This window comes from Equus quagga, chromosome 1 (assembly GCF_021613505.1).
Source record: "Equus quagga isolate Etosha38 chromosome 1, UCLA_HA_Equagga_1.0, whole genome shotgun sequence".
Lineage (NCBI taxonomy): Eukaryota > Metazoa > Chordata > Mammalia > Perissodactyla > Equidae > Equus > Equus quagga.
In genome coordinates, this window is record NC_060267.1 from 37,224,808 (window position 1) to 37,251,621 (window position 26,814).

General features: G+C 39.3%; 1 protein-coding gene across 1 annotated transcript in view; it reads left to right on the top strand.

Annotated features, from left to right (window-relative positions):
* The window catches only part of ST8SIA1 (ST8 alpha-N-acetyl-neuraminide alpha-2,8-sialyltransferase 1), a 151,676-nt gene that overhangs the window by 35,388 nt on the left and 89,474 nt on the right, over window positions 1-26,814 (top strand). Inside the window, exon 2 of the mRNA XM_046678519.1 lies at window positions 21,346-21,490. Within this exon, the coding sequence (XP_046534475.1) occupies window positions 21,346-21,490 (145 nt within the window). The remainder of the gene's footprint in view (window positions 1-21,345; window positions 21,491-26,814) is intronic.

Below are 26,814 nucleotides of genomic sequence, written 5' to 3' on the forward strand. Positions count from 1 at the left end.
GCAGGAAAATAGTTTAGATTTTTGTGGGGAAATGGAAAGCAAGAGGCCAAATAGAAGTTCTATTTAGAAGAGAGGAAATGGTGATAGGTTTTAAAAATTGGTATGTTGATTTTGCTGTATTTTCTCTGCGTGGATCTTACTTCAGAGAAAGATTGGCTGCTCTAAACCAAGTCTTCGTTAGTGAAGCACAGGCCCATTGTGGGAGATTTGGAGGGGGATGGATAAGGAGTGGGAAAAATGACAAAAATAGAAACTTCTTACTTGAGAATTTACAACTCTGCTTAGCGCGTCTCCTTTTATTCAAGAAATCACTGTTGAACTCCTACTATGATGGTAGCTTTGAGGGGGGATGCAAAGAAAGGGTAGGGCATTGTCCCTGACCTCCAGGTATTTGTAGCCATTGGGTCAGTCAACTAAGTAATGGTACTTTGGAGTAGAGAAGAGTGCTGAACTTACTCCTGAATGAAAGGTGGGATTTGAATTGGCAGGGAAAAAAATAGTAATGGCACATTCTGAGCCTGGGAAAGAGCATGAGAAATGGTTTTTGGTTGCAAGTTAGTCCTGAATGGTTGGTTTGAGCAGAATTATGTGAGTGTGAGACATGAAAGAAAATCTTGGGCAGCTCGGATGTGGTTCAATAGGAGTTTGAGAGCCACTGTAAGTTCTTGGGTATGGGAGTAACTCGATAACTTTAATTAGGAGCAAAAATCTGGTAGTGATGTGGGAGGAGATTTACTGAGGCAGGGATGTGTTTTAAGAGACAGTGATGCCAAGAACCCCATCTGAAGTGTAGACAATGGGAATAGCATAGAATGGGCAGATCTAAGGGACTCAGCAAGAAACCCTCCAGATTAAAAAATGATTTAGTAGAGTTCATGGAAGAGAAGAAAGATACACAGTAAATAAGGTTTAGCCTGAAGTGCTACTATTCAAAACTGGTCTAACAGGCAGATTCGATGTTATCTGTGTACTGCTGTGTCCTGGACTCTGGGCTGGCATTAAGTTTTCTTCTGCCAGTTGAGCCCGTCATCATTTCATTTTTTTTCTTTAAATGTTTTTCCAGTGGTTCAATGGGATTCTTGACATGTCGTCATAGCTCTTTCATCTGTTAGGTGTTGAATTGTCTTTAAGTGATCCTCCGGTAGATGCTCCAGTGAGTGAAAGTCAAAGCTATCTCCGTGACGGCATAAATAGAGGAGAAGGTTAAAAACCTCTGTTAGGAGAGGTACTGGCTGGCTTCCTTCTCTTTCTTTGATAGTATGGGATAACTGTATTTGAGAGCTCCTTGATGACTAAAGATCTACAATGAGTGCTAGTACCCATGAGCGTGGAGGAGGGAATGGGAGAGTGTAAGGCTAGACCAGTTTGACATTAGCCACTTTGTCAGTCCCTCTGTTCTGTGAAGTGGATGTTGATCTGTCTGGAGGAGTTGAGCTAGTAGGGGTGTGGACTGATGGGAGGGGCAGACTCCTTGACACACTTATTCCCTTCTTTCATCCCTCCTCAGATAAACCGCCTTAATGCTTTAATGATTACAAAGCACTTATTCCGAGTGTACCTCTTTCCCTGCGGCACACCTAACGTTGACACACTTGAGTGGAGCAAATTCCAGTAAAATATTTTTTCCATAGACAGACATTTAAAAAAAAATGAAAATCTCTAAATTTGCATTATGAGCGAATACCAAAGCGTAAATAGAACATATCTGCTGGTGCCAGGTATCTGACCACTGATTGGTCAGCCCAGATGGCCTGGGACATCTTCCTGCTGGCAACACATGCCCTTGGCTCCATAGCCATTCCTAGCATATTCCAAATATAAAAGCACCTGTGTGAAAAGTTAAGGTACTTACCATAAAACTGATAAATTGAGCTTATGCATAAATTCATCAATATTCATATAATTAAGTGTACATTCCGATGATTCTATTTTGTTGTTGAACTTCAGGGCTATCTGGCTTAGTGGTCTAGGTTCACTGAAATAGAGTGACATTTGTGGACAAGTGGTTCCCCAAGCCCCTTGGCACAAGCTGGAATCCTCTTGCTTCTCATTTTCGGCTCCCTTGGATGTTATCCCATTTTCTATCCTTGACGGCTTCTGTGTGGAAATAACTCCTCCAACATTTGTTCTGTGCTTTTCCTGTTTTCTTTGTTGACAAAACTCAGGTGTGTTTATTTGGTGGCTTTAATGCACTGAGTTTTCTTGTCTTTCTGTTTCACCTGTTTTTACTTTATGTTGAAAATGAATTCCAATAATAATAACAATAATAATAATAATAGCTAACTCTGAGAAATGTGACAGGTTCCATGCAAAAGGATTTATATGTGTGATCTTATTTAATGCTCTCGATTAACCTACGAGGTAGATACTATTTTGTTCCTATTTTCCGTTTGAGAAAACTGAGGCTTAGAGAGTTTATGGGACCTACTTAAGGTCTCCTATGTAGTAAGGAAGTAGGGCCAGACCTCACATTCAGAAGAGTTTGCTTCTAAGTCTGCTAACTAGGATCTCTATACCAGCACATTTATGGATGCTTCATATGTAAATAATACAGGTGTGTCTCTAAAGTTGTTCAAAAATTATAGCATAAAATATTGTCACTGTAAATACTCATCTCTACACACCAAAGGGTTACTTCAATATGTACAAGAAACTAAAGTTTTTTGCTGAATTAATCAAAAGTCTAATATGGTATACTCGGCTTCGCAAAGTTTTTTGAATTTACCCATAACAACTACTTCAGTGCTTTTTAGCAGTTCAAGGATCAAATTATTTTGAAAAATGTGTTGTTTTTCTGCGTTTCTGTGATGCACATACTTCGTTGGCATATCCAAATACAAACATAGTCTGCCTTTTGGTTAAGCCGGCAATGACTAAAGTAATTTGTATTTACAAACAAGAGCAGTAGCAACTAGAAATCACAGCCAATTCCCCACAACACTGATGATGCCCTCATAAGACATGTCTTTTCTAACAATTGTGGGAATTTCAAAACTGCATGTGTCAGGCACAAAGAAGCATTGTTATATAGCCAAGTGTTGACGGCAGCCAGGCTTCTTTGTAGAATGTTGAATGAGAATCCTTGGTAAACTCTAAAAATGGGCTAATTCTACTATTTGAATACTAAATTTTAGTAACTTAAAAATTAGCATAGTAGATTGTTAGTAGGTGGTGCTTTGTCACAAAGTAAAATCAAAATCTGTGAAGAGACATGTCATTCATCTATTAGAACTCAAAAAGTGTCATAATGTTCTGTCACTTCATGTCCTTTCACTAGCACCCGTTGGTCCAGTATCCTGGCCAAAAGTGATGGGGGAGGGGAGGAGAAGAGCAGGAGGGGAGATTTTAAAAGTTGGTTAGTTTATATATTAATTTAGAGGGGAGGGAGGATCTTCGTAATATTAACCCTTTACTTTTGGAGTACACACTGGAATTTATGGAGTATTTCCTCACCTCATCTTGATTTTGAGTTGAGCTCCCATAAGTCTGGTAGGTAGGGTGGTTCCCAGAATCAGCATTTTACAGACAAGCACCAGAGAAAGAAAATGACTTGCCCAACATCAAACTTGCTAATTCCTCACTCTTTTGAATGTCACTCCCCTCTTTTTTGCCTATGGGATAAAATCTAAACTTCTTAACCAGCCAATAAAGCCCTTCATAATCTGGTCCCTGCCTACTTTCCGGATTTAATCTCCTTTGTAAACAACTGCATATTTATTTGCCATGTGTATTTTGCCTTCTATGCATGTCAAGTACTAGTGGCTCTGTTAATCATGCTCAGGGTTCCCAAGTTTAGGATTTAATGGGTTAGAAAATTACCAAATAAATTAATAAATGGACAGTGTTGATAATTTTGTATTTTGGCAGGTAGGGAAATTCTAAAAGGTCACCATTTAGTTACAGACTTTACATGTTAACATCAAAATATAGAAGGGACATAATTTCAGAAAAAAAGCTGATTAAAATAAAATATGAAAACCTCACTTATTGCGTGTATTTTCCTCATTTTGCCAGAGGCTGTTGAAAAAATTGTTTTGAACTGGTACTGGCCCATGGTGTTTGAGAACTCTGTTTCCTTTGTATGTGCTATTTTTTCCATCAGGAATTCTCTCCTTTTCTCTTGCCTCTAGCCTTTGACCTGTCTGACTAAATCCTCTTAGGCCTTCAATGCTCAGTTTACACGGTGACCTTAGAAAACCTTTTCCCATCTCCCTCCACCTATCCTCTCCCACCTCACCCACCCTCCAGTTCTCTCTTCTTGGTGGTGTTCTGTGCATCCTCTTCCATGCATCAATTGACGGTTCTGGGGTTTTCTATTTGTCGCTCTTCCTTGCCATAAGACCATGAAATTCTACAGAAGAGAAGCTGCATCTTATTCATTCCCAAAGTTTAGCACATAGTCTTTTGCACACACTCAGTGCGTAATAAATATTTAGTAGATGAAAGAATGAATGAATCAATAAATACCAGGGTACCCTTCATGCCCTTTGTGTCTTGTACGTCTTCTGTGACCTGTACTTTCAAGCACAGAGGATTTATTCAAACAAACACAAGCACTCATTGAACTGAATTAATTTATGGGTTTTGACCTCTTTGGTTCTTCTATTTTTCTTTGTCAAGGAAAATTAATTATGTTCTCCATTATCAGAGTGTCTGGGAACAGCCTGCAGCTGCTGTCTGAAACACTTCCATAGGCTATGATGCTTCTCTCGGCTCTTCTGATCAGCTTATGTTTTCCTTTTAGTCTGTTCACTTTTGATTTGCTGCGTTGATTATCACATTTTTATGGCAAAAGGAATGTTAAGACATGCTATAGAGTACGTATGGAGAATATTCAGCATTGTTTGTGGTCTGATCTTTCTAAATCCACAGATGCTTATGAAACTTTGCCTTTTCGTTGTTGTTCCTTTCAAAAATATACACATTTCTTTTGCCGTTTAAAGATATTTGTCAAAACATCCATCGAGGATAGCCACAGCTTCTCATAAGATTCACTGGTGATATGAGCGCTCATTTGGGGACATATGATCTCCAGGCAATATGAGTTACTGGGTTCAGCGTTTTCCAGCTCACAAGATAACTGTGACAAGTTATTTCACTGACTCTTGCTCAGTCACAGGGGACCCGCTGCTTTGCCTTTTCACAGAGGTGCCCCCTGTAGATAGAGGATTGCTGAAAGCTTTTCTCTAAGGTTGTAGACACAAGAAGCCCATGCTTCAGTCTGGGCTTGGTTCTATGCCTTGGAAGAAAGTTAGCTCCTCTCCTTGAAACTCTCTCTTCCTGTGCTTCCCATAACGTTCATTCTCCTTTGTATTTTGTAGAAAATAACCTGTATTTATAGAGTCAGAATAATAATAACCACAACTACTTATGAGTACTTCCTGTGTACTAGGTACTTTATACACCTTATTTACAATGCTTTAATTTGTCAACTAATTTTGTCCGCATTTTATAAATGAGAAGGCTGAAAACCAGAGCATTAAGTGGTTCGGCCAAACCACACAGCACTAAGTGGCCAAATTAAAGCCGTGTGACAAAGCTTCTGATCTTTCCATTACACCATGCTGTCTTCCTCACCAGGTGACCTGCATCGTAGCTATGAGGTTTCGTGCTGCTGCTTAACTCCTGTGAGGAGAAATAAAGTACCTGACTCTCAGGATTGTGTTGAGAACTAAATGGGGTAATATACATATATGAAAGGACTTGGCATAGCGTCTTGTGCCTAGTAAGGACTGAGGGTTTTTCTTAATTCCTTCTTTTGCCTCTGCGTCTTTCTTTCTCCCTTGACCCAACCCTCCCCCTCAGCTTTACACATCTCCTCTCCTGATGGTCCCTCCTAGGTCTGTTCTCTTTTGTATCTCCCTTGGAGATATTATTACCTCCTTGGGGATGAGTATAAGGAATGTGACTGTGACTCAGTCTTTCATTATTATTAGAATAAAAAATGCTGAGAAGCAAGGTTGGAGCCTTGTGACATAACCACATTGATGAGAGGAAGTGCTGTTTTGTCAGGAAAGAGAAAAAGCAAATAGAGAGGAGGGGGTTGGGCAGACTGGTACACTGCCCTGGATATCCAGGGCGGAGAAGCTTGTAAGAAGGAAAGAGTTGGTCAACAGTGTCATATGCCAGAGTAGTCAGGATGAGTAAGAAATGAGGAGAGGCCATTTGATTCGATTTGGTTGTTTGGATGTATTTGAAGACCTCGGAGTGGGCAGTTTCAGAAAAGGTGGTGGGTGGGAGGCAAGTGGAAAGGTTGAGGAAGAAATAGAGTCAGTAAGTGTTTTGAGAAGTTTGTTTTGTAAAAATCCGCAGAGAGATTTTAGCCTATCTTTAAGAGGTGGCCTGTTTGAGGGGATTTTTCGTTAGCTTAGGACAAATATAAATATTTTTATGGGCAGAAGTGAGCATTTAGTTAAGAAAGAGACTTTGCAGATGGCAGAGAGCAGGAATAATTGATTGGTAAATTTAAATCAATTTTGGAGAAAGCCTGTGAGTATAACATCAAGATCACAGGGAGAAAAAAATGTTAACAGTATTTTTTTTGTGTGGTTGTATTGTTTTTCAACTTGTAATTTCTTCTTTATCCTTTTTTCTATTTTCCAGATTTTCTATAACAAGCATCTGTTACTTTTAATTTTTAACAGATCTTAAAAATTAATTCGATTTAAAATGATAAAGTAATATGAATTCACAGCACTAAAAAGATATAGAAACATTTAAGATGAAAACTGAAAGTCCCTACATACCCTAACACCCTGTTTCCATTTTTGAAAAGCAGCCACCATCAAAATATTTCTTGGTTGCCTTTCAGTGTTATACACACATTTTAAAATCAGAAAACATTATTAAAAATCACAGACAAAGAAGTTAAACTTGAAAAGGACAATACCACTTGATTTTCTGACCCCTCTTGAAAGAGTAATAAAATTTATAAAAGAGGAATATAAATAGGAATAAACTTGTAAGAATGAAGAGAATGGAAGAGGAGACAATAGCAGACAAAAGACGTCAACCAAATTTTAGGAGATGAAAAGCAGATGGCCCAGTGTTATTTGACTAGGAGAGTCAGAAATCTAACCCTTCAGCGCTTGCAGCAGGGGAAGCCAGCAAGAAGGAAGCCAGGTCATGTTGCAGAATTCCTGAAAGTCTCAGCAGTTAGAGGTGAGTGCTGATGACACGAAAAACAGGAGGATTGGCTGGAAATGCTCCAGATCTCCCCTTAGCCACAGACCCAAGGAGTTGCCCTTGCCCACCTGTCAGAAGACTGTAGATGAAACAGAGACTCGGGACTTGGAACGTCAGCTGAAAACAGAGGAATTAAGAGAAAGGTTGTGTTCAGAAGAGTGAGATCTCAGCCACCCCTTTTCACTTAGCTCCCAGAATTTTATCAACTAGGCTTGTACCTTATCAAGAAATTGGAAGGTTCCTCTCTGGGGAAACTGACTAGTGCAAAGAGAAGAGGCTATGAGTACTGACATTTGGGGATCCTCTTGTGAAATGCCTGGTCCCTGATGGATCACCCTCTGATGAGACCCAGCAGCTGGTGATCAGACCCAAGCATAAAGAGCTTGCATGCAGCTGTTTAGCACCTCATTCTTAAAAGTAATCAGACAGGTACGGATCTGTAAACATTTCTAGATAGCCTCTAATGTGAAAGACAGAGACCAAAACAAACCAATAAAAAACACACACGCAAAACAAGACAATGCAAGAAGCAAAAGAATATATAACAAATGATACAGTTATGATTCTCACCAAGAAAATATATTGCATTCACAAAGGTTAGGAAGTTATGAAAATAAAACTTTTTGGAGATAAGAAAGAACTTTTTGATGTTAAAAATATGATAGTGGAAATTAAATGATCAAAAGATGGATTTGTAAAATAATATCTAGGAAATCACTCCCCGAAGAGTAGAAAAGAAAAATGGAAAAAAGGTGAGAAGTTTGGATAATAGGAATTCCAGAAAGAGAAATATAAAAGAAAGGGAGGATAGATGTTATTAAAGAAATAATAGAAGGCTCTTTCTAGAACTGAAGGCCTGTTTCCTGGTTGGAAGGGACCACAAAGTGTCCAGCACACTGAATACAAAAAGATGCATCCAAGGCATATCACTGTGAGATTTTAAAATCCCTAATTTAAGATCTTAAAAATCTTCAAAGATGAAAAATGATTACAATCAAATGATTAGATATAAGAATTGTGCCAGATTTCTCAACAGAAACACTGGAAACTAGAAAACAATGGATAATGCCTTCAAAATCTGAGGAAAATTATTTCTAAATTACAATTTTGTACCTGGCCAAAATAAGAAATGTTTTCAACATTCAAAGGCTCAAAAAATGTACTTTCCTTGCACCCTGTCTCGAGAAGGAAATAGGACATATGCTACACCAAAATGAGGATGTACCAAGCAAGAGAAAATTGCATAAAAGAAATTGGGTAATACAATACAGAAATGAGGTGAAGGCAGTTCCCAAGATGACTGGTGTTTTTGTGGTTAGAGAGAAAGCAGCCAGGATTAGAGCAGGAGGCTGCAAGGATCCAGAAGACATGTTTCCAAGAAACAAATTGAACTGATTGATTTTTTGTTTTTCTTTTTGAGGAAGATCAACCCTGAGCTAACTGCTGCCAATCCTCATCTGATTGATTTTTTGATGTGTTTGACCACATTGAGAAAATTTTACAGTTCTTTGAAGAATTAGAAGGGGAATTAGTGAAAGGTACATGATAAATGAACCAAATGAAAAAAGTTAGGCAATAACTAACTCCAGGAAGAGCAAATTTTAAAAAGCCTGCAAGAAAAGGAAATGCAGTGAGAATACACTGCAGGACTCAGCTATTAAATCATACTTAGAGACTCATAATACTACAATAGTACTTCTTTAACTAAAAATTTCAATGTGATTCTGTAGGGAATATGGGGTAAAGAAAAGTACGTGCATGTCTGTGGGGGTAAGATTAGAAAGGGATATCTTCATCTTACCTAGTAGTAAGTCAATAGATAGTACAAAAATTTGGAAAATAAAAATAGCACTATTTGGATGATAACCAGAAATATGAAAACTATTGCCTTTTTGGTCTGAGGGTATGGGGGTGGGAAATATGAAAGGGAACTCTTGTTTTTGTTGCCTTATAGTAGTTTAAACTCCGTACATATTTTGCTTTCCTAAAAATAAAAATAAATCAAAGATGGTGTAACATTTTGTTTGAAGCAAGAGGAGCGCCACTGATATATACCCTCTAATTCAGCAAATACTTCTAAAAAATGTCTTCCAGGAAAACAATCATGGATGTGTTCACAAATCTAAGCATGAGAATATTTATCACAGAGTTTTTTGCAGCATCAGTAAATTGTAAACAGACTAAATTGCCATTTTAAGAAGACAAGAACTAAGCCCATTTTGTTTACTCCTGTATCTTTGGTTTTTAGAATTGTATCTGACACATACTAGGTACTCAGAAAATATTTGTTGAATATTTACTGACTAAGGGAATAATTGAATTAATGCATAGGAAAAAGGCACACGAAACAATCTGTTAATAGTGGTTCTCTCTGTGTGGAGGGATTATCTGTGGTATTTATTTTTGCTTATTTTTCTAGTTTGTATTTTTGAAAATTTCTAAAATTAACATTTTAGAATTATAAATTTTGAAAATTTAAAAATACAGTACACACATTTTAAGGGCAACCATTAGTAAAGAAGAGAGGGATAGCAGTGTGGGGAATTGAGGCTGAGATAGTCTTATAACTGTACTGTATTTACTTCTGAACTTCCTGATGACTCAAACCAAAGGACTACTTAATGGGATCAAAATAATTCTCATTGTTTGATAAGTGGAAGCATACATTTTTATGTAATTAGAAAAAATTTTCCTGACACTAAATTCGAGGAAGAAGTTATTGTATAGATAAACAAGACCATGGATACATAATAGACATTATCTGTAGCTTCAATCTGATAGAAAATTGAATACTATTCTTTTTTGGTCTTTTTTTTATTGAGACAACATTGGTTTATAATATTATATAAATTTCAGATGTACATCGTGTTTCAGTTTCTGTGTGGACTGCATCATGTTCACCACCTGAAGACTAATTACTATCCATCACTGAACACATGTGCCCTATCACCCATTTCTCCCTCATCCCTCCTCCCTTGCCCTCTGGTAACCACCACCCTAATCTCTGTTATCTATGTGCTTGTTGTTTTTATCTTCTACTTATGAGTGAAATCGTATTGTATTTGACTTTTTCCATCTGACTTATTCCACTTAGCATAATACCCTCAAGGTCCACCCATGTTGTTGCAACTGGTGAGATTTCATCTTTTTGTATAGCTGAGTAGTATTCTGTTGTGTATATATACCACATCTTTATATATTCATCCCTTGATGGACACTTAGATTGTTTCCAAGTCTTGGCTATTGTGAATAATGCTGCAGTGAACATAGAGGTGCCTATATCTTTGTTCATTCGTGTTTTTGTGTTCTTTGGAAAAATACCCCAAAGTGGAATAGCTGGATCGTATGGTAGTTCTATTCTCAATTTTTTGAGGAATTGCTGTATTGTTTTCCATAGGGGCCAGTTTACATTCCCACCGTTGGTATATGAGAGTTCTCTTTTCTCTACATTCTCTCCAACACTTGTTATTGAATGCTATTTTTTTCTTTTTTGAGGAAGATTAGCCCTGAGCTGACATCTGCTACCAATCTTCCTCTTTTTTTGCTGAGGAAGACTGGCCCTGAGCTAACGTCCATGTCCATCTTCCTCTACTTTATATGTGGGACGCCTGCCACAGTGTGGCTTGATGAGCAGCGGGTAGGTCTGCACCCGGGATCTGAACTGGCGAACCCCGGGCCGCCAAAGTAGAGTGTGCGAACTTAACCACTGCACCACCGGGCTGGCCCCTGACTGCTATTCTTGATGTAGCTGTTTCTTATACTGATCCTCAATAAAAGCAAAACTTTGTAGCGTAAATTGGTGAAGGCATTTCTACAGGATGGTTAGTTAATTCAGAGACTTTTCAACTTTTACGTAGGTTACCATTCCAAAACTTGTTTTTAAGTGCAAAATGATCAGGGAATTTTTAACTTTGCATTTCCCTGTATATTTCCACCAAATAGAGGGTAAGTCTGTCCTTTGAAAGCATATTCTTCCGCTTTTTGTTTTATAGCCAATTAGGTACATTTTCTCCAAATGGTTAGGTTTTGTCTGCATCGATGGATTTTGAGGCAACTGAGCACATTCCTTGATGATCTCCTCAGATGTTGTGAGGAATTCCTTAGCAGGTACTCCATAAACACGTGCCCCTGTCCCCTCTGATTGGCAGATTCAGAGTGGCCTTGGACATAGGGAAGCATCCATGGCTTCCTACACATTTTCATCAGGAGTACCGGCACAATCTTCTTTAAGTTTTTTCATGATGCCCTACCGTTATCCTGAATTATCATTGGGTTAATGACATTTGACATCTATGCTTTTTCCTTTTGCAAAAACCTCAAACATTTTTGTCCTTCTCCCAGTTGTGTACAGTTTTGTTCATCTCCAAGCACTGAATACATCATAGTCGGTTTGTCTAGTCTCTAGGTTTCAGCCTCTGCTTATCCTTTATTGACCAACTAAAAAATTTTCCATTTCATCTATCATTTTCCTTCTCTTTTGCCAGTTGTTGTTTCTTTATTCACTCTTTGTCAAATGACTCATTCCATCTACACTTGTAATATCCTTTATTTTCTCAATGCTTTCAATTTTTAAAAATCATCTCTACTTTTGTTTCCATTTCCAAGCCTACACTTTTCCTAACTATTGCTGTCAACTCTCTCAATATCTCTGCACTTTTCTATTATGATAGGGTCAATGATATTCATAAAACAATTCACAACTAAGTGCAAAGGTAGTGAACATAGCAACAAGGCGAAGGATGATGGATGGATGAGATGAAAATGCCTACCTGAGTGTTTTCACAATATGTTGGTGGTAAGCTGAGTTGACATATTTGACCGGGAGAATAGCTCTGTGCACATCTATAAAAGTTTATAGGGTAGATGTTTAAAACTACTTTATGTAATGCAAATAGCTGACTTGCTCGTGATTTGACTTGCTACAGAGAAAGAACATAATAAAGAATCTAGCTCTTAGGAGAAAATCAGCGAACACCTTTCTTTGTCTCTCCCAAGTACCCGTTCCTTTAACCACACGTTCAGTGAGAACTAGATGACAGTCAATTAAAGGTTGTTGACAACTTTAAATGCTAGTATTCTGTGCTGAGTCAAGAGAGAGACATATGTTTTAGACAAGCGGGTGACATTCTGTTAAGAGAATTGAGACTCCCTGGTGTGTGTTGTTACACCGAATTCCATCCTGTGGAAATGGGTCGTAGCACAAAGCCAGTTTTTCCCAGAAAATAATTTTGAATCTGTTCAAATACTGGAACAGTTAGTTACAGAAATACCAAGAGTATATGTCATAAATCATGAAAGAGACAATTATGATTTCAGGCCAAATGCTCTGGGCCTGCATCTGGTAGGCAGTAGAGTTGAGGTGAATCCAAGGAGCTTGACTCCTGGACGTCACCTTCTAGAATTTATCACTCCCCTGGTCATCTTAATGTTTGTTAGTTCAGTTCCCTAGTTTAGGAAAATTTGTATAATTTGGAAAACCCATAATGTAGTTTCTATCACTTTCGTCTCCTCCTTTCCATTTGCTTCGCCTTCCACTAACTTCTGCTCATCTTTCACAGAAATAATCTCAGATCTAGTTGTCATTAGAATGAGAAAAGAAAAGATGTTTCTGAATAGAGTTTTTATATTTCATATGTAATGTCTGGCCCCTTAGTGCTATTCAGGAGCACCATTGACCGTGATTACGCAAAGAAATTCCTGCTGCACCCCACCCTGCTGTGTAAACCTGTACATTGGAGAAACAGCTGAACTGTAAATCAGTGTAATTTGTAATTGGAGCATCTGTTTTGTCGTGATCCTGCAAATAGACCAACAGAGAAGTTATTTTATTCATAAAGATTAAACATATAACAGGAAAATTTTCTTTGTCTTTCAAATCCTTCCCTTCTCCAAAAGAGGAAAAAAGTCCAAAAAGAGTTTGTTTAATGAGTTTTCTCATACCTACATATGCTCATAAATGATTATGGGGGATGAGGGCTCAAAATTGGAGAGCCTAATGGAATGAAATTGCTCCGGATAAGAGAGATGTGATGGAGAGAATGTGGGATTGGGGGGTGGCTAGAGGAAATGGTGGAACTATGTGTAAGAGAGAGACAGGTAATCACTGGGAGACTGTGAAGTTCCTGCACTGTGGTGAGCCCACCCCCTCCAACACAACTTCAGTAAAATCCAAATGTCTTTGGATGATTTTAGAGTTGGATTTGTTCTTGAGGGTTGGTGGATGATGCCACAAGAAGGCTGGTGGTGAGGGCAAATTCTCCTCCTTTCTCCAGACACAGCCCTACATGATCCTCTTCCCATGACATGCCTGCCTCATCCTCTCTTTACTTCAGCTTCAGGTTTCCTCCATGTTCTTTGAACATACCAGATATGCTCCTGCCTTAACGCCTTTGCACTTGCTGTTTGCTCTGCCTGAATGCTCTTCTCCCAGATAGCCACATGGCTCACTTCATCATCTCTTTCTGGTCTTTACTCAAATGTCACTTCCATTGAGGACTTACTTAGCTCCCTGTTAGAAATTGCAACTCCTACCCTTCCCCACATACTTTATTTATCTTGTTTGTCTGGCTTCTCCATTCACATTCAAGAGGGTAAGGTATTCCTGCCCCCTACACACACACACACACTGTCCCCTAGTGCCTAGAACAGCACTGGGCATGTAGAAAGTACAATAAATATTTGTTGAGTGAACCAAATGAGTGCTGTCCAAAGGAGCCGAGTCACTTCCAGATGCTAAAACAGCAAACAGGTGTTTCTCAGAGGACAATATTAGAGTCTTTCTAGTTATGTAGACAAGTAAGCATAAGTAGGAAGACTGAAGATAAGCATTCATTGAAATCTTTCATGGAAAAATTTATGTTCTTTAATTCAAATAATCATGTGTACTTTTAAGTACATTACAAAACAAATATGTATTAGGGAAAATTGGATCATCCTTGAAATAGTTCTGTTCCAAAAGTTCCTCCTTTAACTCTGCTCTGCCTGTTTTAGAGAAATACAACTACACATGGCACTAATCTGTGTTTCTTTGGAACCCTTCTCCTTTATTATGCAGTCATTTCAAATGTGAAGAGTAAAATGCTGCCAAATAAAAGATTACTTGCTGTCTTAAGAGCTGTTTTTCTCTATTTTGTAATCCTGGCAAATTATCCAGAAGAGTAATCTTTGAAAAGACTTTTTATTGTATTTGTAGAAAACATTATTTTATGCAATAATCTAATGAAAGCATTTCTTCTCCACTCCGTTCAAGAGAATTTTGCAGAAAAATACAATGAATACACCTTTACCCTATATCGAGTGTGTTTATTGAATCTCTTAGGTCAATGATGTAAGCCATGGTAGGGGACTATACTGTGGACAGAAAGTATCGCCTTTGCCCCAGAGATGGGGCTGCCATCACTTGCTCCCACTCCCTGCTTCTCCTTCACTTCAGAGCAACTTCTGCAAATTCTTGTTCTAGATCCTGGGCCCTCAGTCAACAGTGACTCCTGAATTTTAAACTTGCTTCAAAACTGATTATTTAAGATAAATATTCCTTTCAAGTCAGGAGGAAAAATAACTTTATGATGGCCCAAACCCTTCCTTCCGTAATCTCTGTGAAATCTACCATTTAAGTTATTTAGAATAAGAAACTTCTGTGATTTCACACTAGGCCACCAGATTCTTCACTTAAAGAAGAGCCTTCTTTTTCTGTTGCTGCATTATTTACAATATCCACGATATGGAAGCAACCTAAATGTCCATCCATAGGTGAACGGATAAACAAGATGTGGGGTATATATATATATGTCTATACAGTGGAATATTAGCCATAAAAAAGAATGAAATCTTGCCGTTTGTGACAGCATGGCTGGACCTAGAGGATATTATGGTAAACGAAATAAGTCAGACAGAGAAAGACAAATACCATATGATTTCACTTATATATGGAATCTGAAAAACAAAACAAATGAACAAACAAAACAAAACAAAAACAGACTCAGATACAGGGAACAAACTGGCAGTTGCCAGAGGGGAGGGAGATGGGAGATGGGTAAAATACGTGAAGGGGATTAAGAGGTAGAAAATTTCAGTCATAAACAAGTCATGGGAATGTAATATACAGCATAGGGAATATGGTCAATAATATTGTAATAACTTTATATGGTGACAGATAGTTACTAAACATATTGTCGTGATCATTTCATAATGTATAAAAATATTGAATCCCTGAAAGTAATATGATATTGTATGTCAATTGTACTTCAGTGAAAAAAAGAGAAAAGCCCTCTTTTATTGGCTGCCAACTGTTTAGTTTCTACAATAGAGTGAACATATAATTTATCATACAAATAGGGACGTTTTTGGAAATGGAAGGGTGGGTAACTATTAATAATTATATCTGGAATGCAGTTATAACATAGGATCGAAACCTTATTGAAACCGTGTAACATTCTAAGGGCTTTGTATATGTTACCTCAATTTCAAAACTAGCCTCTGATGTGGAACATGGGCGCATTTTCAGCAATGCATCTGAGGCTCTGTGACATTAACCCAAGCAGTTAACGTATAATGGTCTAAAAGGAATTTTAGGAGCTCAACACAGGACGGTTTACAATAGGACTATTGATTTAGCTTCTGGAGGAAATGCATTAGGTGCACATTTTGGCTAAAAACCAAATGTTAAAATCAATAATTGACTGAAGGCAGATATCGCTAGAATAGAAAGAACTTTTTGGAGACAAGATTAAAGCTGAAACCTAATCAAACATTTTTAAAGTCAGATTTTAAAAGTTAGATGCTGTGGTGAAGGAAACAGGATTTAGCAGCCCCATCAGCCCGTGGACTGTCCCTGTGCCACAGGTCTGCAGTCTTAAACGGGTGCTTGCTTTCATCAGATTAATGTTTAGTGCACAATATCAGCAACTTGGGATTCACCCTCAGAAAATCTCAAAAATCCTGGATCTGCTGCTACTGAAAATGTTTACCTGTCTATAGCAGTTATCTTGACAAGCTTTTGTTTTTTGGTCTCCATAGAATAAAACTATAAGGAACTGACTTCTTCAGTTTGAATTTTGATGAGTGAGAATGAAATGTGCCCTGAGATTCTCTTGTTTCTCTAACATTACTTCTTTTCTTCCTCGTTATTCATTGAGTCAACATTTCTTAAGCACCTGCTCACTGTATTTCAGGAGAGGGGCATGCAGCACTGAACAGAAGACAAAAATCTTTCCCTTCATGGAGTTTATATTCTGGGACTCGGGGAGGCAGACAATAAACAAAACTGTAAATTAAGCTTATAGCATATAAGTAGTGTTAGGTGCTGTAGAGAAGCATAAAGCAGGCAAGAGGGATAAGAATGAGGAATTCTCTGTTATGACTGGGACATGAGGATTTCTCATGATGCTGTTTTTAGAGTTTTTCTTTCTCATAGAATTTTTAGGGCCAAATTTGGCATTTAACTATTAATTCCTCATAACAAGATATGAAGAGTTCTTGACTAGGACTTGTTTTCCTCCTGAACAACTCATTGTCTGAATGGAATTAAATAACTAAAAATTAAATATAGTTCTTAAAGTTTATCTTGTTCAATACTTTGAATGCTAGTACCTCAAATAAAAAGATTATTTTGTTCAATACTTTGTATGCTAGTACATCAAATAATTTACAAATATTTGAGTTACCATGTAATCTCAACTCTGTTGTTCTGTCTTATATTATTATTTAAAACTTTATAAATGTTTGTTGGCAGAAAAATGATGTTGTATCTTTCCTAAAGTTACCTTCCAAACACACTCTCTCTTAAAATTTCCTTTAACTGATGATATATTCTCCTATGTGGTCAATAATTCTTCATAATTTTTGTACATAAAATTTAATAACTTTCACAAGAAATTTATTATGGCAGCATTTTCCTCTTGTAATATTAAAGATACATTTATGCTTCATCTGACTGATGGAATTTCAACCTATAAAGCACATAAAGAGATTTTCACTCCATTTGCTTCTAAATTGCTTATCAGAATTTCAAATTGCATATTCAGTTATAAACAATAAACTCTAATGATGCTCTGTTTGTGTTGCTCACATTGATACCGTATCTCTTTAGATATGATAGTGACGTGCCTGGTCACACAAGCATTTGTCACATAAACATTCAGGGATGCCAGAAATGGCATTGAATTGGATGTCTGGCAACTTAACTCTTCAGCCTTCCATTAGCTGAGTCTAAAGCTGAAGTGTAACAGCAAATTTTGGCCAAATACTGAGACCAAACTAGAGCTCTCTTTCACCCCTCCTTTTTCAAATTCATTCATTCCTCGGAAGGGGCACAATAGCGTCAGTGATTGGAGTGGCAGCCTCCCAACCTTCTTCATGTCTGGTGACCAAAGCGTTGAACATGGCATCCGAGAGAGTCTCAGCAAGGTTCATTCTGACACTGGGCGTTATTAACTGAGGGGTTGAGTCTTCACCTTTCTTCGCCTGTTTAGTTTCCCCAGAACCTCAGTCTTCTTGGTCCATAGACACAATAAACAAATGTGGTCTTCTTGACTTAGTTGGTATACACGGCTTTCATTAGGAGGGGACAAGAACCTGAGTGAGTTTTTAGCAAGTGGCTTCCAGGCTTCCTCAGTTTTTACCTTCGTGATGCAATGATAGCATCATTTGATAGGAGCTCTCTGCTGAAGCTTGAATGTGAATAATAAAATGCATTTAAACTTTTACTCCAATTCTCAACTCACACTCAACTGAAACTTAATAATCTTCAAATTTAAACTTAAACATAAAAATGGAGTTACTTTTGCTTTTTTGACCCTGTGATTTTATTGTCTGCCACAAAGAGAAGCAGATAATAGCATCAGTGCAAAGCATGAGAAAGGGTATGGGAACCAAATTTGCTATAAGTTCTAAAAGCTGGTATATATTTTCTTTTTAGCATCACCTGCAGGTTGGATGGAGGTGAAATGCATTATTCAACTCAACAATTTCTTAGAGATCACAGACTTAATATTTGTGTTGAGTACTCTGATGGAGTGCCTCTTGTCTCATGCCTCTCCAGCAGCTTGCCTGCCTGAAGTGACTTACCTCCTCCTTCTTCCTGCCAGTTCCTCCCAGGCTGCACATCTCAGAGCAGGAAATCCTTCCTGGAAGCCTGAGTGTGACTTCATGCCCTCCTCTTTCTGAGCAACCGCAGGCATCTGTGCACATCTGTCATGGTGCTGGTCACATCCTGCTGCACACATAAGTGGTGACTTGCTTGTTGGTTGCCCCATTCTTGAGCGTATTCTCTGAAGATAGGTCTGGTTTCTTGTTTAATTTTATATCTCAGGAACCCAGCACAGTGTTAGGTAAGAACTCAGTCAAAATCATGATGACTACTTCTAGACTGCTCTGACTACTATTCCATCAACTCCTTTTGGTGCTGCTGCTCTAGCCAGCATAGCTGGTGAGCTAGTGCGGGGTCCCACTCAGCACAGGGAATGTGCACACTTTCATGTTGTGGTCCTTTTAGACCACCCTCCAGAGATGGGCGTGGCAGAAGGAAGATGGGGAGGCATTCTGGATGGAGGAAAAAGTTGGAAAGTTTAAGATAGGAAAACCACTCCCATATTGCAAATGGCGATATGGTGATCATGAATTCGCCATAACTCTTGTATTTTTAAAAATATTTGTATCCATGTGACAGTTTCCATTTTTTGTTAAGTATTTGGTTTTCCCATTAAAGGTATGATTGCCCTGAACAGGGGAATGCTGTAGGAAGAGATGTGAATTTGAGTCCATCTAACACACGTCTTATCAATAATTAAGCAAACATTTTTTAACCTAATGAACTTGCTCTTGGCCTGAGCGCTTCATTGTCTGTAAGTTTAGGATAATATAATCAGCTCTATATTCTTCTTAGTTTTTTTGAGGATGAGAAGAGGAAACTGATGTTAACATGTTATGTAAGCTGCCAGGTACTAGACAAAATGAGGTGTTATTATGTGGCTGTAACAGATTTTTCTCCTGAATTTCCAGTAGCATTTTGTACTGAATGGCAAGTTTAGCTTGATTTGGAGGTGAGTGAAATGATCCGGTTGGAAGTAAGTACCAGACAGGAGATAAAAGGCCTGGGAGCAAAGCCACGTCCCACCACTTCACTAGTTATGTGACCCAAGATAAGTTACCGAAAAAAGAATCTTAAAGCTTTCTAGCTCCAAGGTCACTCCCTGTGAGAATTAGGTGGAAAAATATCTGTGAAAGCACTTGGTACATTGCAGGTGCTTGGCTGGTGTTTACAAAGCGTTCCTTCAGGAAAGAGAAAGTTAAGGTGAAGTGAAATGGTTCTGGGCAGGCAGCATGCAGAGAAGAAAAAGCCCAGACTCAGACTCCTGTGACCTGAGCAAGTCCTGTAATGGCTCTAATCCCACTTCCTCAGATGTGAACTGGGAGTCATAGTAATAATAATTCCCTTAATTATCTCTTAGAGTTACTGGAAGGGCTACAAGTGGTAAGATGTCACCAGCCATGTCGTAGGGCTCAAAAGTTTAGTTTATTCACCCCCCAAAGTTTAGAGTCATGCCTGTGATAATTCTCCTCATTTTTAAAGATAGTCTTAAGCCATGTCCAGTTCTGTTTTATGATGACTATATAAAGTGCCTGGGATGCTCTTTTGACAAAGTGTAGGCAGTTCACTATAAAACTTCTTTACCTCTGTTCGCTGCTAAGAGTTAATGAAGATGGAGGAAGACTGAAAAGAGGCACAGCTGGTGAGAAATGGAAGGATGATGTGGGTGCAAGAAGTGACGCAAATTCTGGCAACTGTGATAAGATGAAGGCTTGCTGCCCGAGCCCCTCTTCCCTGTCCTTTGTACTGAAACCTTTGTGAAGGGGATGCCAACCAAAGAGCACCAGGGAAAGCACCGTAGGGTGGGAAGAGCGCCATGGCCTCAGGCTGAGGAGGCCCGTCCCAGACACTGACTGGGTTATTCATCTCTACAGTGAGCCTGGGGCTGTGTGATGACAATGACACGTATTGAACTTTTCCCAGGTGCTCCACTTGTACGTTCTCAGTGAGTTCTCACTTTGACAGTCTCTGAGGCCAGTTCTGAAGCCCAGGAACATTCCCCAGTTATGGAGTTAGTAAGTGGCAAAGCCTGGATTTGAACCCACATCCTCCACATTACTGGCCCCTTTCAGCTCTAAGCCTCTGTACTGTGGATGGCTAAGATGTCTGAGCAAGCAGGTCTGTGTGGAGGCACTATTCAGAAGTGGTTTACATCAACAGTTTTGTTGGTCTTTCTAGAGGTGGGACTGAAGAATAAGATCTTTTACTTCTGAAAGTTCAGTGAGTAAATGCTTGGTTTCTGACAGGTTTTTAATTAGAGAAGAATATAAAAACTGGCCCGTAGAAATGTAACAGGGCTTCCATTTGAGGGGCAAGCAGAGGAGCAGCCTGTGAGCCAGCCCAGAAGGGTGAGGTGACCCAGGAGACCCTGGTGTTTCAGACACTAAGGGAGTGAGGAGACTTTCACAAAGGTCACAGTGTTCAACTGTGTCAAATACTACTCAGAGGTCAGACAAAATGAGAACCGAGAAGGCCCACGGGATTGACCAGTTAGATGGCAGGTTGCTTCACCAGTGTCTGAAATCACATCACTTCTCTCATTCTGTTTCTGTTTAAGAGTTTCCAGGGATTGTTCTTTAATCTCGTCCCCAGTTTGGAGCAGTGCACCCTCTTTGGGGCCACTCTGTGCACTCCCTGCTCCATACAGCTCATGTCAAGTCCCCCGTCACTGGACGTCCCCAGCTGATTGTGAAATCACCATAAAGATGCCTTTCTGCTGCAGCTGAGCAGCTCAAGAGTCTCCCAAGTTAGCCATCCAAGTCTTTTCTGGACCTGGGTGTTGAAATCTATCAATCCATCTGCAATTATAATGATTGTTTTTGCCTTTGGACATATGTCAGTTGCATCTGAGAACTGATGTATTTTCTTAAACTTTTTTTTATTATGAAATATTCCAGTCATGCATGCTGATGGCTGGAAGAGTGAATTAATAGTAGTCTAATCACCGTGGAGACACAGATGCTTTTGTGAGCTGGCACTGAGGTAAGGCTGCACATCTCTGTGGGAATGACAAGTGAATGAGACTGCTGCTCACTTAACCTGCTGTTCTTTTCTCTCTCTATTTTCTCTCCTAGGAAACAGATGGAGGACTGCTGTGACCCCGCCCATCTCTTTGCTATGACTAAAATGAATTCCCCCATGGGGAAGAGCATGTGGTATGATGGGGAGTTTTTATACTCATTCACCATTGACAATTCAACTTATTCTCTCTTCCCCCAGGTTAGTATAGAGTTTGTTGCCTTTCAATATAGTTTCTCCTATGTCTTAATATCATAGGAAGGTGATAATTAAGTTGGCCTAACTCATCAGATCTACCTCTTTTCATCTTCTTTCTTCTCTTCTTAACTATAAATGTTTTTCTTTATAGCTGTCATTTTTTGTGAAGAAATCCATCACATTTTGATGGAAGGGCAGAAGTAGGACATTACAGAGTAACAATTTTCCTAGCCCTTCTGATTTGAGTCCTATGTCTGAGACTAAAGGAGGCAAGCAGAGAAGAAAGCAAGGTCAGGGAGTTGTGGAATTCTAGTGTTTTGAGGTTGGCTGTGGAATGATCTTGAAGATTTGCAAAACTGGAATGTTTTCTTAGGCCTGATGTTGCTCTCCGGGAGTGGCGACCATATGGTCAGAAGTTTGCTTCTTAGAGCTCTTGAATCTTAACCCTGTGGTTAGACTACCGCTATGAAGTGGGGGAGTGGGTGGATATGGAGAGAAAGAATTTGGCCACCTTTGAAGTGGTCTGAATCAAGCTTTGCTTACTTAATCTTTTCCTTCGTGGTTTCCTGAGCATAGAAATCAAATGTTTTACTAAAATATAGCTATGCAGCAAGTGGGGGCAAAAGGGAATCTTTATTTGTGTGGAGCCCTAGTTGGAGAGGGGAGTGGATCTTAGATGAAATTGCCGTTAGGCAGAAATTGAGAAATGAATCATGGCTTCCCCAAGTCTTCAAGCCACTCTTGGTTTGGCCAGATGGTTGTGCAGAGAGAGAGTTTATAGACAGAGTTGGAAAACAGGACTGAAGCTTTCAAGTATCGGTATTAGTAGCAAAGAGTCTTCAAATGAGGGATCCTATAAAGTTGAGGCATCGGCCCTACCAGATCCAAAGTCACACTCTCCATGAAAGAGCCCATATTTGCTAGTTCATCCTTAGGTATTTTAGTCCAGTTTAATGGTTTTGGAGTTTAATGATAAGGTTTTTAAGTTTGTGTTTTAAAATAGAAAATAGAAGGTTTAATTCATTGCCAGCATCCATGTCCTTTCTCTTCTTCATTTGTCCCTGGGAGGCTTCCTAATGTCAAAGGAAATGACTGAGTCATAAAATGTGGGATTGAATTTCATCTCCATCTCTTATTAGCTAAATGCCTCGCTAAGTCACCTAACTCTTCTGAGACTCAACTTTCTTATCTGTACAAGGGAGAGAGCAGTACCTGTCCTACCACCTCAGAGGTGTGGTCAGGATCAATTTATATACTGCATGTCCACGCACTTTGTAAACTACAAAGCATTATGTAAATGTTTCATGTGAACGTTGTCCTGGTTCATATCTTGCATCTTCAGACCGAGGAATGAAGAGTATAATTCCATTAGTCAGCATTTAAGGCAAGGAACAGAAATCTTCCTAGGTATTTTTAGCAGAAAGAAAGTTCATATCAGGAATCAAACACTTCACAAAATCATTAGAAGAGTAGAGAAGTGGGAGTCAGGAGGTGGCTTCTGGAATTACTTAGTTCAAGAACCTCCTGCCATAACTGTGGTTTAGGGATTAGAGAGCCCCAGCTGCCATTGCCATTAGCATGGCCACAACTGCCTCCAACAGAAACACGGCCAGGAAGATGGGTTCCAACTCGCCTCCTGCTTCCAAGCCTCTCTCAAGTGCTTCTAATGGGTAAGATTAATTTACATCTGGAACTCGAGTTGCAAAGAGATCCAAGAGAGGCAGTTTTTAAAACGATCAAGCTTCAGCAGGAAGCTAGAAAAAGGTTGGAGTAGAGGTTGAGTAAGCCAATCCGCAGTCTCCTCTTTGTACAAAAACTGATATCAACTCGCTATGAAACGAAGAAGATATAAGGAAGCAAATTCATTTAACAGCTCATCAAACAGAAAAAATTTGAAAAGAAATCCAAAATAGGCTTTCTATAGATGAGAGCTTTCAGTCGTACTAACTGACTTCTAACTTTATGCTGGAAGATAGATTTGAAGAAAAGAGCTGATTAAAGAAATACAAACCAGCCTCCCATCTTATCTGTCAGTTGCAACAGTAGGACAGCAGGAAACATTTCCTTTTTAAAATGTGTGCACATGAATTCTGTGCCTCTTTGTGCCAGGTGTGAGACCGAGGAACTGGCCCTGAATAATAAAGGAAAAATGCTTTTTTCTTAGGAAGCAGAAGTCATTACATCATTGTGTGTGTACATAGTCATTACAAAGGGCTGAACCAAGTCAAGTACATTTTTTCAAAAAAGTTACATGTGTATATTTCTGCTGAGAGTCTTAAAGAATGAATGAATTTATAGAAATCCTGAAAAATCGGTTTGCATCAACCAAAAGGACGGTGTATATCCCCATCCCTGACAGCGTTCTTATTTCTTAGTGGAATATTTCTAGTTTGCTATCAGGAAGCCAAGTTGCTGGTCAATTGATATGCTTCGTTCATGTTCCCTGTGGGAAGAAAGTTGTGTGTGCTGATTAGGCAGAAATGCAGGTGGGTGGGCTAGGCTCAGTGTTGTCAGCTGAGCAAAGCATTCCTCCTTTGCCTGAGTTTCAGCAAAATAATGCCAAATCACCCATTCTCTAACTCAGATGTATAATTTTATATCACAGTTTTAATGATATATTTAATGTTTATTTTAATTACATATTAAACTTTTCCCCTAAATGCTCAATATAGAATAGCCATCGTTATTATTGTTATTATTCCTTTGCCGAGTTTTATCCACTGTTTTTTTTTTTTTTTTTTTTTTTTTTGCTGTTGTTGTCAAGGTGCAGGATAAGATTCTCTGTGTGTCGTGGAAAGTTAGCAGGTCCTGAATCGGGGCTGGAGGGTCCAGGAGAGTCCTGTTGAGATCTGTGTACTTTGAGATGCCACATTGAGTCTCCTTAATTACAGTCACTTCTTATTTGGACCTTCCATGACTTCCCATAGCTTCATTATCAAATTTGTTCAATTCTGCCTCATATACAGTTATCTACTTAACTATAGTCATGTGCTGCATGATGTTTCAGTCAACAATGGACCACATTTATGATGGTGGACCCGTAATGTCAGTACCATATAGCCTAGGTGTGTAGTAGGCTCTGCCATCTGAGTTTTTGTAAGTACACTCTATGATGTTTGCACAGTGTTGAAATCACCTAGCAACGCATTTCTCAGAATGTATCCCCATTGTTATGAAGCGACGAATGACTGTACATATCTACGTATTACAGTTTTCTAAAAGTTTTTGTCTGCTGATCTCAATGCCGTCTTGTGAGCTTTTGAGGAACAAGAACAGTTTTTCATTTTTGTGCCTGGGGCAGTGCTTCCCACTCTATATAGATGTTCATTTCCGGCTGTTCATGTTGCCGAGGGCTCCCTGTCTATGTCCCACCTGTGCTGCACCATTGTGGTGCCCTTGCTTCAACTAGGGACCAAGCAGGTCATTTTGATGCAGCTGTTTCCAAATGGCTCTATAAAGATATTTTGCTGAAATAGTTGTTGAATATTATTAGGCATGAAGGGCCAAATTTTAACCCTCACATAGGTTTTCTAGAGTATGCAGTGTGTCTGTGTGTGTGCGTGTGTGTGTGTGTGTGTATGCATGCACAGGTGCGTGTGTTTGGAGGGGACAGTGTGAGGGTAAGTATTCCTTCCCACTTTGAGAACACCTCCATCTCCTCGGTTGGGATCAACACCTTGTTGCTTTGCCAAGGACCATCCCTTTTTTTGTTGTTTTGTTTTGTTTGTTTTTTTGTTTTTTTTGTTTGTTTGTTTGGTTTTTTTTGAGGAAGATTAGCCCTCAGCTAACTACTGCCAGTCCTCCTCTTTTTGCTGAGGAAGCCTGGCCCTGAGCTAACATCCGTGCCCATCTTCCTCTACTTTGTATGTGGGACGCCTGCTACAGCGTGGCGTGCCAAGCGGTGCCATGTCCGCACCCGGGATCCGAACCACCGAACCCCGGGCCGCCGAGAAGCGGAACGTGCGAACTTAACCGCTGCTCCACCGGGCCGGCCCCAGGACCATCCCTTTTAAGCCCGCATGGCCCCACATTTGTAGATATTACCCAGTAAATACTATTTTGGCCTAAAACATAGTTGTGCTCAGAGAAAGCATAAATTTCCTTGGAGCAGGGGAGTAGCAGGAATGTTAGAAACCACAACTGTGCTGATATAATCTGAAAAATATTTCCTTTTGGTGTAATAAAAACATGGTCAGCTCACCATTCTCTTACATTGTGTGAATAGTAATGTGACATCAGTCGCAAACAAGATGAGTCATTTTACCTCAGAATATCCACCCAAGGCCATATATAAAGAACCACAAAACATTATTAATGAACCCCAGACAGATACTCATTTTCAGCTCCCCTGATTACTATAAGCTCCCTGATGTGTTCCACTCAGCCTGGAGCCACGGTGCCCTGGGCCCATGGGAAATCCAGGAGGATATTTTGAAGTAGTTTTGTCAAAATGGCTTTGTTAAAATAAAAATACTCATTTTTTTTTCTTCACAGTAATGTGCTTGGATATCCCTGAGTCTCACAGCAACTTTTGTTTCTCCTAATGAAATTTGCATCGTACCATATAATCTCTAGCATTTGGTAGCTATTTTTTTAATTTATTTTTTATTTTTGGTAGCTACAAGCATTTGTAGCTTCTTTTTCTAACTTACGGGTATTATTGTAATCATTTTCCCATACACGTACCTTTTTGACTGGAAGGAAACTAAGGGGACTAATGTTTGGTGGACATAGATCTTTGCCAGGCCTGTGTTAGCGTCATGTTGTCTGGCTTCATTTGCCTGCTTTATACAGAAACCTGACACAGGAGCTTAACCAAATAAATGCTTGTTTGTCTCAAACAATAAGGAATTAGGAGGTGAGTTGTTCAGGGCTGGATGATGGCTACACGGTACCATCAAGCTCCTGGGCTCCTGTCTTCCTGTTTGAACAGCTTTAGCTGATGGGCAAGGAAGCTTCCAGTTTTGATCCAGAATCCCAGTAGGAAGAAGCAGGAAACAGAAGAGTTAATATGGACAGACTCCTGCTGATGTGTCAGTGGTCAGGACTGAATTCCATGGGCATGTCTAGCTGCAAGAGAGGCTGGGAATTCCAGTATGTCAGCTCTAGGCAAATGCACTATATGTGCTGACCGGTACTACCTGCCTCAGTTTCCCCACAGGTCGTCTTACTCTATCCTTACAGCAACTCTGTGTGGTTGTTATTACTGCCTTCATTTCATGGATGAAACTGAGACTGAGAAGGGTAAATAATTTGTTTAAGGTTCCAGAGCTGGTGAGTGGAAGGGCTGGGATGTGAAACCTGGCCTATCTGATTTCAAAAGTTTT